Source organism: Spodoptera frugiperda, chromosome 12 (assembly GCF_023101765.2).
Source record: "Spodoptera frugiperda isolate SF20-4 chromosome 12, AGI-APGP_CSIRO_Sfru_2.0, whole genome shotgun sequence".
NCBI lineage: Eukaryota > Metazoa > Arthropoda > Insecta > Lepidoptera > Noctuidae > Spodoptera > Spodoptera frugiperda.
Window position 1 is genome coordinate 4,722,175 of NC_064223.1, and position 14,315 is coordinate 4,736,489.

Here is a 14,315-nt window from a genome sequence, read left to right on the forward strand (position 1 = left end):
ATTTGTTATTTAAATTTTCCCAGAAAACTAAAACTGATTATAATAATATAATCAAACAGTACTTTTTTGGTATACCTACCTATTGAACCATGTACAAACTCACGCCTTTGTCCTTGTTCCATAATGGGGGTTGGCAGAAACCAAATATTTCCATTCAAGTTGGTAGACAATAATCACAATTTCCAAGAGCTTGGAAAATGTGTTCAGGAATTGTAATTCCTAAATAATACATATAGGTACCATTATGGTAACATTCGTTGAAACGAATCAGGAATTAGATTTCAAATAGACTTTAACTTATTAGTCATTTAATTCCGATTAAATCTAATATGATAAAACCTAATTAGAAAATAACAGACACCTAATAAAAAAACACATTTTAAATGCTCGTTTGCAACAAGAATCCAGTAAGAAAGATCTAGATTGAGGTATGAATAAAGGCATCATATTAGTCACTGCCACCATTTGCCATACATTACAGGGGACGAATAAAAAATGGTATCAATCAAGTTAAAATAGATGATTGGAAAAAATGCCTAATTAAATTCAGTGATAGACCCGTAGGTTAATTTGTGCAGTATTATTCTCATTAGATGAGAATGATAATATTAATATAATAATGATAAATGAGAATATTCATGCTCTTAATGACCCTAAGATAAGTTTCTATACGATAAACTAGATAATCCCGAAACGTGAGGCTAAATAACATTACAATAAATTAGAAACAGTGGCGTAATTACAGGGTGGGAACTGGGAAGTCGGCAAAATGCTACGGGTCCCTGTCAAGGTTCGTAGCTGAACTTATTTTATAAGACAAAGGGGGTCCATCCAATGAATAAGCCACGGCCAGAAACTACTATAGTATACTGGCTAGCCACGGGCCTCGAACACTATAATTACGCTACTGGATAGAAAATTTCTACCGGATTTTTTTTTATCATAAAGCCACCCCGGACTTTTCTACTCTGCATATTGCTGTGACTTGTGTCGGTACCACTCTTGGCAGGCCTCGACCAACGGCTATGTTTGTGCAGATACAACCACGTTAGCGTTTTTTTTTTTTTGAAAATATTTATTGTTTGTTTCCTATGCAATAAGTATTAGGATAAAAACATTCAAAAAAATCAAATTAGTGAATAATAAAACCAAAATTATAGACAAAAATTTTACTATATTCCTTAATGAAAAATTCCAGGTTTAACTTATAAAATGCATCACTGTGATGCGGGTGCCTCTGGATGAGCTGCACTTACTTCAAAATGTATTAGATAATTAACATCTATATATAAAAAATAAAGAGTAAATTGTTTATCCACTATTCTGAATAAAATATTGCAGAGAACCATTTATCTACATAATTGTAATAACAAAGTATTGCTTCTAATATTAGTAAGTTCATCCCATCCATAATCTATATAACAAAAATTCATTGACATCTCTTGGATATGCTACAAATACTAAATCACATAGGCTTAGTGATGCACCTGAATTCAATTTATTTACAATGTTTTGATAAAAAATCACAACAGATACTGGAGCATAAAAATTAAAATGTTGTGTTCCACAGCCAATTATTTTAAAAGGCTAAATAATCGTTGAGATTATCAATTGTTCCTAGTAGTCCCCTTGAACACAGTAATTGAACACCAGTTATATTGAGAAGAGTAAATACCAGTAAGCAGTCTCTTTTGGTATGGTTTGAAAGTGAACACTTGAGAAAAATTTACACCCAGGTGGGTGACAACTCTTGCTCCAAGGGACAGTGCTAGAAGAGACTGCTAAGAACAACCAGAGAGTATACCTTATTAATATGTAAAACAAACTCCTAATAATGGGAAACCTTTTAAATATTATTATGATGTATCACCTGCGTATTATTATTACATGAACACATAACATGTAAGTCATTTATGCCGCTGCGTTAACTATGTATATTAAAATTGTATATCTTTCGAAATATCTATTGATGAGAAATACTATTGATCACTGAATACACTTCGGCCATCTATATCACAATAACATGTCTCTGGCCATCACACAGTCATAGTTGCTTGAGCTATAGACATTTTTGTCATCAATGTTGTTGAATTAATGACAGGGTGGGATTATCTCAAAACACATGGAAGACATGAAGCTCAAAGTGTTTGTTCAGCATGGAGTTCCACTTCCACAGCTGGTTGTGTGCTCTGTTGATCATTGTTCTGTTGTGTTTGCTGCTGTTGTTGCTCTTGTTGGTTTTGTTGTATTCTTGAAGGTAATGGTGTTGTTTGACCTGCAATAGTAATTCTTTTAATAATTCGATCTTAGTTTACATATTTTGTGAGCAACAATGAATATCTTCATACATACCATATTTGTCGTGAATACCCCGATGTCTCTTTAGCGCGAATCTATCTGCAAAAGCAGCCGTACAAATATCACACTTGAAAGGCTTCTCTCCGGAATGCACTTTCGCATGGTTCTTAAGGTGGGCTGCCTGGCTGAATGCTGATCCACATGTTTCACACCTGTATTACATGAAAAATATTGTTATGAAATTAATCAGTTAAAAGGCTGATTAAAAAAAACTATATATTCATTTTATCATTATTTTGGAGGATGTAAGATGTATACAAGTATACTCATATGTTACTTCTGTCAGACAGACAGAAGGGTGAATAGATACTATGAAGAATTTCCCCTCTACAAATACACCTCTCGATCCCTATTCACCCCATTTTACTGTTATTCTTTTTAATAAGAACTATAAACTGACAGACCAAACAGATGTTATATTAGCACTTGACTTTTTCTGTATTTTCAATAATTGTTTAAAATCTGTTTCATATTGATACTATACTTAATAATGTAGTAAGTTGTAATAGAAACCCTATACATACTACAAATACCATAACTGGCTAGTGCAAAGGATAACAAATTAACAAATTTTCTTTGTGAAATGTTTATAAATTCGTTACTTTTTACTGAATTCAAATCTTAAGTACTTTTCACTTAAATGACAACTTTTTTGATTTTTCGAATAATATCTAAGAGCCTATAAAACATAGTCTTTCGCAGTCACAATGCCATGCAATGTTGTTTTATTATGTAGTTAGTTAAGTACTTATGCAATAAACTTACTTGTATGGTTTCTCTCCGGTGTGTATACGCCGATGATTCCATAAAGTAGCGTGCCGCGCAAATCCTTTGTCACAGACCTAAATAAAAGCAATGGTGTTAATATTTTCAAACACTGACTGTAACCTATGATAAGATACAATTTATATTAATAAAACTTATTAACCTAATATATGACTGAATTAACAACATGTTAAGTGTATGAGATTGGATATAAATAAACATCTCACATCAATTTCCAATGCAGCGCAATACCATACCATTTAATAATTGATAAAGAATAATAATAATTATGTAAACACTTCTTCAGCTCAAAATATGAGCAACCATTTTAACTCTTCACATAACTTCATAGTTTTTTTTAGTCAGTATCACATGAGAAGTTGAGTATTGACCATTTCCATTAATTATCTTATAAACCAAAACTTATATTAAAATAATATTAATTTGCACTTACTTCACAAACATATGGTTTCTCTCCAGAATGAGTTCTTTCATGATTTTTCAAATGTGGTGATTGTGAAAACTGCATGCCGCAAGTATTACATCTGAAATTAATTACTTATGTTTCACATCCATTTGGTAAACATTTAATACATAGTTTTAGTTAACAGTATTTGTCAGGCAAAAGTAATACTGGGGATTTTCAGATTATTCAAAAAATTCTCAGTAGTAGCACAGAGTCTAGAATTGTGCCCAGAATATGACAGAATATGTGAGCTTACATATTACATGGGACTTATAACACGAATGGTGAAAAGTGAGTGTAGATTATACATTGGCATTACGTGCCTTAGGCCGCGTTTCCATTGACGCGGAGCGGGGCGGAGAAGAGCGGTGACGAGCGGTGAAAAGTGGTCAGTGTTTCCACTGACGCGGAGCTGGGCGGAGAGGGGCGGAGAAGAGCGGTGAAAAATGGTCAGCGGAGTGGAGTGAGGCGGAGCGGAGCATACTTTTGGAATCATATTGAGAGATTGACCATGTCTAAATACAATAGACCCTTTATCGATCAAATATCGCAATCGATATTTTCATTTAGAGTTTATTGTTTTTTTTATATGATATATTAAACTAAATAAGATTTACAAATATAGTTAATTTTATAAACGATATTTCGACATGAAAATAAAACTAAAAGAAAGTATTTTCTCAATTGAAAGTTATGATTTACTTGAATATCAATTATCATTAACGACTATTTGAGTAACGACTGTTTAAGAAAATTTAAAACATCAATATAACATTGAAAATAAATATATTTTTGTTTGATAAGTAATTTGTTTCGTAGTAATCGATTTTAAGAAAATCGATAAACAACACCCTCACACACGCTACTTGGAATCCCTTTTTGGTTACTTCGTGAATCTTCGTGCTTATTCGACAATACTCGGTACTCGATTATATGTCTCTGTCACACGTTAGCATTGGCGTCGTGTTAGTGTCACTATCCTTGTCTTAAGTACAGTACAGTACCGCACCGCGCTGCTCCGCACCGCCCCGCTGTCCTCCGCATAGCACCGCCCCGCTGCCCTCCGCACCGCATCGTCTCGCTATATATTTTTATGAATATCCGCTCAGCTCTGCTCTGCCCCGCTCATGCTGATTCCATTGAAGCGGAGCGGAGATTTCGAGCATAGTGATTGGTCAATTCGTGCACCGCTAAGCTCTTCTCCGCCCCGCTCCGCTTCAATGGAAACGCGGCCTTAATATGCAGATGCACCTCTGCCTATCCCTTCAGGGATAAAAGGGTGCAATATTATATATATATATATTTTTTATCATAAACATACCTGTACGGTTTTTCTCCAGTATGTATTCTTGAATGATTCTTAAGATAAACCGCCTTAGCAAATGCGATACCACAGATACCACATTTGAAATTCTTTTCACCAGAATGCAACTTCTTATGTGACCACAATGAGGAATATCTTGCAAAAGATCCTCCACAGATATTACAGTGGAATGGCTTGTCCAAATTAGCATTACTTAATTTATTCTTATTGCCGCCTACAAAAATAATGCCTGAACCGTTGCAGTTCTGACATTTTGTTACTGATGCTAGGTTTCTCCTCTTGACAGGATGGTGTCCAGGTACTGAAAGAAAATATTTATTTATTATGTGTTATCAAGATAAATCTGGAATCTTTACAGAACAACAATACAACTATAATAGTACAATCTCCTGTGACATTCTTCTAAAACCAAATAGGTGACAGGATATAGAAGCATCCCAATCAATGAGCATGCATAAGGAGAATGATTTATGTAAATGAAGCAGAGGTACGCCGGAATCTCTGTTGGCATTCCGTTGTCTCTGCCTACATCACTGGGGTACAGGTGTGACAATAATAATTATGTATTTTGTATGTATCCTTACAGGCAGTCAACAGTATTTGTTAGGTAAGTTTCAGCAATAAATATTGTACTCACAAGGTTTCTGTTGTTGTTGCGTTTGTTGATTGGTCTGTGTGGTTGACAGTGGGTCGGCAGATGGCTGCACTGTAGTCACATTGCTCACTTCAAATTTCACATTATCTTCCGCCGCCACAAATATTTGTGTTGCATTCACTGATAAACATAAATAAAATTAATCAGCACATCCTTCTTTAACTAATTTCAAATGTAATGTTTTATGAAATACTGAATGATAGAATAATGGTACTTATTTTATAGTATTTATTCTTAGATTCGTAATTAGTAAAATAATTCTGATTATTACTTTCTAATTTATTTCTCATAAGATCAATGTCTGATAAACTAAACATTTTTACACTATAACGTGAATGATACAATGAACTTTAAAGTTTTACTTCAATATTTAAACTGTATACAATATTTAAAATAATTAACTGACAGATTTTTGATCGCTTATAATAATTATAAATTTATTATGAATCTAAAATAATCTGTTAATAAGACAAACCAAAACTTAACATGTACCACTTAGCGGAAGGTTTGCTTTCAACAGATTTATTTCAGCAGTTAATGCTTTAACCAGAGGTTTTGGCTAAATAAAAAAGTAGTATTTACTTACATTGATTATTCCTTTGATCCACAGAATCTTGTGCAATACAGTTTTCACAGCGTATTAGTTTAGGTCCCTTTCTTTTAGGGTTATTGGGTATAGGACCACCACAAGTAATACATTTCTGTACTTTTTCTATTATGACTGGTTTAGCTGAAACAATTATAGAAACATTAATATAAGAATCAAACATCTTTCCCATTAATAAAGTGTCAGCATGCAGTTAAAATAGCATATATTTGAAGTCAAAAATTAATTAAGTATATAAATTACGAAATTTAATTTAACCACATATGTGCCAACAGTGCTATATGAGTAAAAAATATAGTATCTTCCATAACACTGTCAGACCAAGTATAATCATCATGCTTTCCAGTCTTATGAACAGTATTAATTTAAATATGAATAATATTATTTATCGTTACACTACACTGACTTTATTCACAGGTTTTATTCATAAATATAACTAGAAAAAGCAGTGCAAAGGTTGAAAATAGGTCTGGATATCTGGAAGTAATAAATAGAGAGTAATAAACAAAAGCAAAGCTTAAAAAAAAATAAACAACTGCCTACTAACTGTCTTGAATTGGCACATGGTGTTGCTGCTGCTCATTGGGATCAGAGGAGAGGATTTGAATGTGTGGTGGCATTGCAACATCATTTCCAGTACTTACACCGGTCGCTACAACTGTTATATTGCTCTCTGAAAGTAAACAAACAAAAGTTATCATTATTTCACCGAAAACTTTATTTCAACAGTCCGTTACACACCACTGACAGTCAGTGTTGTGCAGTTCATATGAGCAGTTAGGTCACCTATTCTATAAAAATAGTAAATAAATACAAGAAACACTTATTTTCACTATATTTGTAGCATATCCACAATCCAACTGCCTATATGAAATGCACACCACTGCAATTGGTATGTTAAAAAGTTTGAATTACCTGTATCTTGAGCATGTATCCTTTTATGAGCATTCAGAAGAGTTAAATGCCCAAACATAAGACCACAGACATCACACTTAAAACTAATATTTGATATTGTATTCTGGATTCCATTGGGAGCTATTTGCATTTGATTCACTAATGCATAGTTGTATGAAAATGGTTGGGCTATATAACAAGTCTTATCGTCACTTGTAGTAAGTTGAGTTATATTTACTCCGCTGGTTACATTCCCAGCACCACTTGTGGTACCGGTTCCCAGTTTGCCAATCATGTTGACATTTGTAGTATAACAGAATGTTGGGAACTCCTGGAATGGAAAGTAAATAAATTAAGTCACAAACATAGAACTGAAGAATCTCTAGCATTGTTGTAATCCATTTTGAATCAAAACTTTACCATATCATTTAATTGTCAAATACAAACATTCCTTTATTAACTTGTAAAATTATTCCACTATATTCAGATTTAGTTTAGAATAGAGTCAGGTGTAAGCATAGGACAAAGCAATTATTGATAATCATTGGAATAAACTCATAGGGATGAATGTTTCAGTTATTTATTGCATCTAAATGAATAAGTTAATATTAAAAAGTTTGTGGTATGTTATGTACAGAATATATTGTACCTGTTGTTGTTGCTGCTGAGTTTGTTGAGTCTGTTGAGCATTCTTTTGTTGAACGTTCTCAATGTTTTTTCCTTGTGACTTTTGGGTTGGATGCTCTTGATACTGCAGCGTCGGCACCGTGCCGGTTTGTACGGTGTTCGTAGTGAACATATCGACACATCAATTATTTCATCACACAATTTCAATCAGCTGTACATCTCGTTTGTCTGTTATAACAGAAAATACACTCTAAAAATGTATATAAAAACATTTTTAAGCGTCCGACAAAAGCGCGGCTAATTTTATTGTACGCGAAAGCGAAACTCAAACACAAAGTGCGAAGGTAACGGGGAATATTTCTTATCAGTCTACTCTACTCGTAAAAAGATCATTCGTTAGAAAGGCAGTGTCTCCTGAATAGTCGATATATGCAAGAAAAGGATGACGGAATATCCATACGCGCTACGAGTAAACGGACGCCATTGTACTCGAACAAGAGGTGAGACGCGGTCACGATTATGAAAAAAAATGTGATAGGAAACGTTTTAAGAGTCCAAAATAGCTAACCTGCTTATAATTTTCGTGCCTATATTACTTTTAACAACTTTAAATTACACAAATATTAGGAAAGGATTCAGAATATTTTATTTCTGTCTCACTTTCTTGTCCAATTCTCCATCTCACGAAAGAAACGAAATGGCGATACAATACAAGTAAAATGGCGGCTTTGATTGAGGAGGGGCGTAAGTTATCATTGCCAGCAATGAAAAATATTATTTCATCATTTCAAATTTTTCATACCAGATGCAAAAATGTGTCTTCGAAAAATAATAATTGCAATTTTTAAAATAACAATATTTTTATTAAATTAAGCAAAAATAGCTAACAATTAATTTTTAATTTCAACAGTTACAATCATATCACAGCAATCACCTTATTGCGTGAATTTCGGCAATAAATTACCTTGAGGAGAGATCCAAGGTTCGATACCGGGGATAGTCAATTAGATATTATTGGGGATTTATGCAAAAAAAAATATAGCACAAACCCTTGAGTTCTAGGAAAAAGTCTGTCGATTGCAACGAGTACTAATTACGACAATCGAAGGAATTCTCGACATCTCAAAGAGAAATAATCGTATTTACAACAAACAATTTACACAACAAATAGGTAGGCTAATTTGGGTGTCAGCAACAGTACAGAATGTCAGTTAATGGTAGGTAACAAGCACATGTAATTAGCGGAATTACATGGTACCTTTTCCTAATTGATGAAAAGTGACTGTTTCGTTGAATATTTGTACACTTCTAGATCCGCGTTCAGTGATATAAGGTGTGATATTACACTTTTCTAATGATCTGTAGTCTGTAGTATATGATTGGACATAACTTAAGTTTCGAGATAAGACTTTCCTCCTCAGTGGACATTAGGACATACTCGTCACATCACGTCTACGTTCACTCCACACACGTTACAAGTACAACTATAGTCTACTAGTAACTATAAGGGATTGTTATTATATCATAGTACTTTCAAAATGACACACAAAATAATCGATTATGTAATAAATTATATTTACTTTTACACTAAAACTTAAAATTATAATTGTGTATTTACATGATTGATTTTTTGTCAAACCTATGTTACATGGGCTATGCATAGACATAAATTTATATTTTGTCCATACACTTTACCGTCGTTTTTGTGAAATATTTTAACACAACATGCGGATTTTTTAATTTATTTCGTTCTATATCTTTTACTATATTAGATATGCGATTACTCCAATTTTCACATGTTTCACGTTTTATTTTTACAAGAAGATTGTGATTAGGGCACCAAAAATTGTTGATAGTCGCAACTGCTAAACTATCTCGCAGCTTTTTTAACATATGGAGTACTAAGAAGGCCAATGAATTCTTTTTCCAAAAGTCCCGATCATTTTCTATGATTTCCCACAAAAATAAAGTTTTAATAAAATAACTAGCTAATTTATTAAACCCTTGAATATCACGAAACAGTTTTAAAAGTTTTAATGCACTTTTTAAGTTATTTGTATTATCCGTGTAATATCTTTCTTGATATGGAAAAGCTAATCTCCAACTTAGATCATTGTTACTTGGTTTTGGTACTGCAAAATAGCGCGAAATTTTGGTCTGTTTTACTTTACTAAAATCTATCATTGAATGAGCAGGTTGTTTAGGTAGTTCAAACGATAATGTTGGAACCAAATCGACATCAATTACATAATCATTTTGCATACATATTGTTATAGTATTAGCAGGTCCAGACATCTTGTAGGCAATTTTAAAGAACTTGTCTTCTACTCTTAGCATACGTTTACCGTCTACTAAGGGTAGTTTATTGAGGGCTGTATCTACCACACTTTGCATCCATGAACGAAAGTTTGTGACTAAAAGACGGTGGGATCGGTCACACCAAAATTCAGTTTCCTTGAAACCTTTTTCGGCAGTCGCGGGAGTTTTGGACAGTCTGCGGAATTCTGCTGGCATTATTATACTTGTATAGCCATTCTCAATATCACAAGCATCTAATTCGATTTTATTATAATTGATGTGTATGGTCAAAATAACATTTATGTCGTACTCTGTTGGTTGTCCCACGCGTAACCCGTCAAAGTAGCTGCCCAAATATTCTAATCTTGGTTTCATACTGTCAAACAGGCTGTCGCATTTACGCATTATCTTCAAAAGTTCTTGCAGCACTTTATAAAGTATAGAGTTATTATTTTTCCTCTCTTTTCTTTTAATCCGTACATGTCTTTTATTTATCTCTTGAAATATTTTTTCCAAGTTTTTTGTACGTTTCTTTTCTGGCTGCCTGCTAGTGTTCGTCATCTTGCTGAAAAAAAAAAAAATTAGACCTTTTTTCTTACGAATATACGAATTTGTAACCTAGGTATATCACAGGAATAAGGAATCGGCACATGACAGTTGAAACCGGTCGCGCACTCATTGCCTTCATCAACATATTATTTATAGATCGGTACCACAGTTTAGAACGCTACGCTCGCATGTATCGTGTTTATAATTATTTATCTATCTGTATACCGGAAAACAGTAGTATGAACTATGAAGTTAAAATAAGTTGATAGGAAATTATCGAACGTAATTATTAGTTATCTCGTTTTATTAATTGTTCCATTCAGTAAAATGCTATTTCTACCTATTTTGAGTCACTTCCAGGGGAAAAAAGATTGTTTAAAGACTTGAATGATACACAAGCAAATACTTCGACACAATAATATGTTGCAAATAAAACATGAGATCATTCATGCATTTACTTTTCAAGTTCAAGTTATTTATACATATATGCTTACCAAGCTCACAAACACCAAGTAATACGGAGTATAAACTCAACGCCACTATGTACTTAGTAGTACCAATTGAACAGTAAGTAATTAAATCGTCCAAGCTAACAATAAACTGTGTGTACGACGCCCAGTCGCCACGATACAATGTATAATGAACGAATGAACTAATCAGACCATTCATGTTTCATCGGCGTCTGCCTATGTTCGCAGTGGGTTTTCCCCGCGTTAGTGTTGCTGCACTAATAGAATTTTTCAGTTCACAGGGGACTTTTTCTTCGTTAATTTTAGTTTTGTTTGTCTATTATCAAGGAAAATAATATTCAGTAGCCATTAAGGTGTTTGTATTTTAGTTAAGAATAAATATTGTTGTAGTGGACTAAAAGTTATCTGTGTACCTATATTACTTTGACATACTTAATTAAAAATGAAGTAGATAATTTATTGTTTTGTTCTATGAAAAAAATGTGTAAGTTCTACTTTATATTCTTATAATAATATTATTATTAAATGCATTTCTATTAATTATTATTATTTGTTTCTGTCTAATCTAATCAATATAACATCAGACCCATTATACTCTGGATGGTAAGTTTGAATGAAAACCTCTTTCCGTAAGATAAAAGGTCACAATTGAGGTGTAATGTACCTCAATATACACCAGCCTCATTAAATCCTCTGTAGTTTTGTATTATACTTATACTTCAATATACTGTTTAAAAATCAAAGAATACTTGGTCCTATCCTATCCTATATCCTACAAATGTTATAAATGCAAATGTTTGTTACTTTATTATATAAAAAAATACTGAACTATAGAGACAAAATACAGTCTGGAATGATCTGGCTTTCTACAGTACAGATAATATTGAGGGAAATTATCAAAAGAAACAAATTACGATATAACAATCTGTGTTTATAATTCTATTTTCAACAAGTAACATAATTTTTCTCACCTTACTCAAATTAATCTATGACTTCTGTTATTGATTCTTCTTCGAAATGGTTCTTAAACTTGTCAATAGCTTCTTGTAAAGTTTTGAAATTTATTGGTTCTATATTATCTTCCACTTCTAGTTTCATGTTTTGGAGATCATGACCTGAAATAAAAGTTAGCATTATGCAATGGCACTGACTCTCCCAATATTAATTTGGACATAAGTAGTCAAAAGTGGATATTTCATCAACTTATGCACACTTTTGTCACATGTCTTTACCCATTCGGAGATTTAAAAGTGTGATGATGTTATGTTATTATAGAAATGTGAAAGCAGGATAATAAATAAATCGACGGCGAAGTACCAATTCCTGATATTATTTCGAAATTAATTGAAATAGTAACTGATGTATGAAAACCCAAAAAATGAAAGGTTTATTTCATTTTGTGTAAAATTTAAACTTTGTCAGTTAGGATTTATTGCTACTTCGCTGTCGAAATAATAAAGCTTTGTAAGTTTACCTTCCTTTGGAGTAACGTAAGCATGTTCCATGGTCAATAATTTTCCTGTCTTACAAACATATTTCAGGTTTTTCTCAGGTAATTTATCAAATAAAGGGTCTTCGGATTTAGGGTCTGGATCTTCTTCGAAAAACATATACGTTCCTAGTGCGTTGTCATATTTACCTGTTTGAATTCAATTATAGTATTTACATTATCATAAACATAACCTTTGAATTAGTGCTTATAGCGATTTCAAAAATGTTTAAATATTCTATACCTGTGAAAAACGTGTCATCCATTTGCATGATAGGATTCTTTCCATCAACACCCAGTACATGAACAGTTCGATATTTTTCAATGTTTACGGTGTCTTCAAATTCTGCGTAAACTAAAAATTCTTCCTCTTCAGATTCAACCTTTACTTCAGCCATGCTGTTTACCTTATTTTATAATGCTCAGCACTTAGGGACTGACGTAAAGACAATTCTTTGTTTTATAATATAATTCTTATTAAAATAGACACTGCACTGTTGATTTTTATTTTGAATTTGAATCACTTGCAAGTTGCAACAATAACAAAGCAGCCTGTTTTTATGTCAATGTCAAAATGTTTATAGACAACAGATGAGGCCGCAGATATGCAAAAGTATATTTCAGTCAATGAAAATGATTTCTCGACGCTAATTTGGTCAGTAATTTATTGTACCAAAATTTTTCTGATAATGTATACATAGGAGCCTAATAATTTTTTCGTTAGTAAATTTTATATGAGATGAAACCGGTATTATTTCGATTATCGTTTGCTTTCGAAACTTATCTATCGATGCCCATCTCTAGTCATTGAATTAGCTGCCATAGAGAGAACACCACGGCAGACACGAAAACGCAGATAAATTTTCGTATACCTAATCATTTCTTTGTGAAACCAGTGATATCAGCTGCGCTAAAATGTCTGACTGGGATACGGTCACGATTCTTCGTAAGAAACCACCAAAAGCGTCGGCTTTGAAGACTGAACAAGCCGTAAATGCGGCACGCCGTCAAGGCCTACCAGTTGAAACTCAACAAAAATATGGAGCTGGGACTAATAAACAACACGTTACTACTAAAAACACGGCTAAACTCGATAGAGAGACTGAAGAATTGCGCCATGAAAAAGTACCTCTTGACCTGGGAAAACTTATAATGCAAGGAAGACAGTCGAAAGGCATGAGTCAAAAGGATTTGGCAACAAAGATCTGCGAGAAACCTCAAATTGTCAATGACTATGAGGCCGGTCGTGGCATTCCAAACAATATTGTTCTCGGTAAGATAGAAAGGGCAATTGGAATAAAACTTCGAGGAAAAGAACGTGGCCAGCCACTACAGCCTCCTGGAGGAAAGAAATAACGGATTCCCTGGGAGGCGAAGACTTAACTCCGATTTGTTTATTGCATAATTTTAATTCTATCTCATTTTTGCTGTTGAATGTGTTCTTTTAAATGATTGTATACTTACTAAACTAACAAAAGTAAAATGATGTAAGCATTTATTTTCCTCTGGAATGTTCCATCTGTGATTTACAATGTGTTACCACCAAGGAAAAAATGTTCTATCAGATTACTGAAAATGTTCACAATGAATTTGGAGATAGTGGTGGATTGGTGATGTGATATGCAATAAAGTAGCTATTTATGATTGTTTATCTTTTATTTGTAAACAAGCAAATACTTTCGAAAAAAGGAGGTATTTTTATAGGTTATGTGTCCTCATACAATAGGTTACACGCAGATTGACAAACAGGTGCTATAGTTTCGTCAGCTTATTAAATAAAAATGAAAAACATGATATCAATCCTAAAGTACTC

General features: G+C 33.1%; 3 protein-coding genes across 5 annotated transcripts; 1 reads left to right on the forward strand and 2 right to left on the reverse strand.

The window, feature by feature from the left end:
* Positions 1 to 1,154: 1,154 nt before the first annotated feature.
* On the reverse strand, positions 1,155 to 8,433 carry LOC118262714 (zinc finger protein 665). Its single transcript, XM_035574274.2, has 11 exons — positions 8,265 to 8,433; positions 7,719 to 7,924; positions 7,091 to 7,400; positions 6,723 to 6,848; positions 6,155 to 6,298; positions 5,551 to 5,688; positions 4,911 to 5,214; positions 3,578 to 3,668; positions 3,124 to 3,200; positions 2,353 to 2,510; positions 1,155 to 2,275 (listed from the first exon to the last, which is right to left on the reverse strand). The coding sequence occupies exons 2-11, from the start codon at positions 7,866 to 7,868 to the stop codon at positions 2,139 to 2,141; spliced, it is 1,635 nt and encodes a 544-aa protein (XP_035430167.1). The 5' UTR covers positions 7,869 to 7,924; positions 8,265 to 8,433; the 3' UTR covers positions 1,155 to 2,138.
* Positions 8,434 to 9,249: 816 nt separating this feature from the next.
* On the reverse strand, positions 9,250 to 13,166 carry LOC118262444 (cyclic GMP-AMP synthase-like receptor). Of its 3 annotated transcripts, XM_035573790.2 has the most exons (4): positions 12,747 to 13,166; positions 12,488 to 12,652; positions 11,985 to 12,128; positions 9,250 to 10,559 (listed from the first exon to the last, which is right to left on the reverse strand). In XM_035573790.2, the coding sequence occupies exons 1-3, from the start codon at positions 12,898 to 12,900 to the stop codon at positions 11,995 to 11,997; spliced, it is 453 nt and encodes a 150-aa protein (XP_035429683.1). In that variant the 5' UTR covers positions 12,901 to 13,166; the 3' UTR covers positions 9,250 to 10,559; positions 11,985 to 11,994. The 3 variants fall into 3 exon arrangements, with proteins under 3 accessions (XP_035429683.1, XP_035429681.2, XP_035429682.2); XM_035573788.2 differs by lacking the exons at positions 12,488 to 12,652; positions 12,747 to 13,166; XM_035573789.2 differs by lacking the exons at positions 11,985 to 12,128; positions 12,488 to 12,652; positions 12,747 to 13,166 and adding an exon at positions 11,038 to 11,198.
* Positions 13,167 to 13,301: 135 nt separating this feature from the next.
* LOC118262445 (endothelial differentiation-related factor 1 homolog) lies at positions 13,302 to 14,147 on the forward strand. The gene has a single exon (XM_035573791.1). It carries the CDS (start codon positions 13,418 to 13,420, stop codon positions 13,856 to 13,858), a length of 441 nt encoding a protein of 146 aa, XP_035429684.1. The 5' UTR covers positions 13,302 to 13,417; the 3' UTR covers positions 13,859 to 14,147.
* The last annotated feature ends 168 nt before the right edge of the window (positions 14,148 to 14,315 follow it).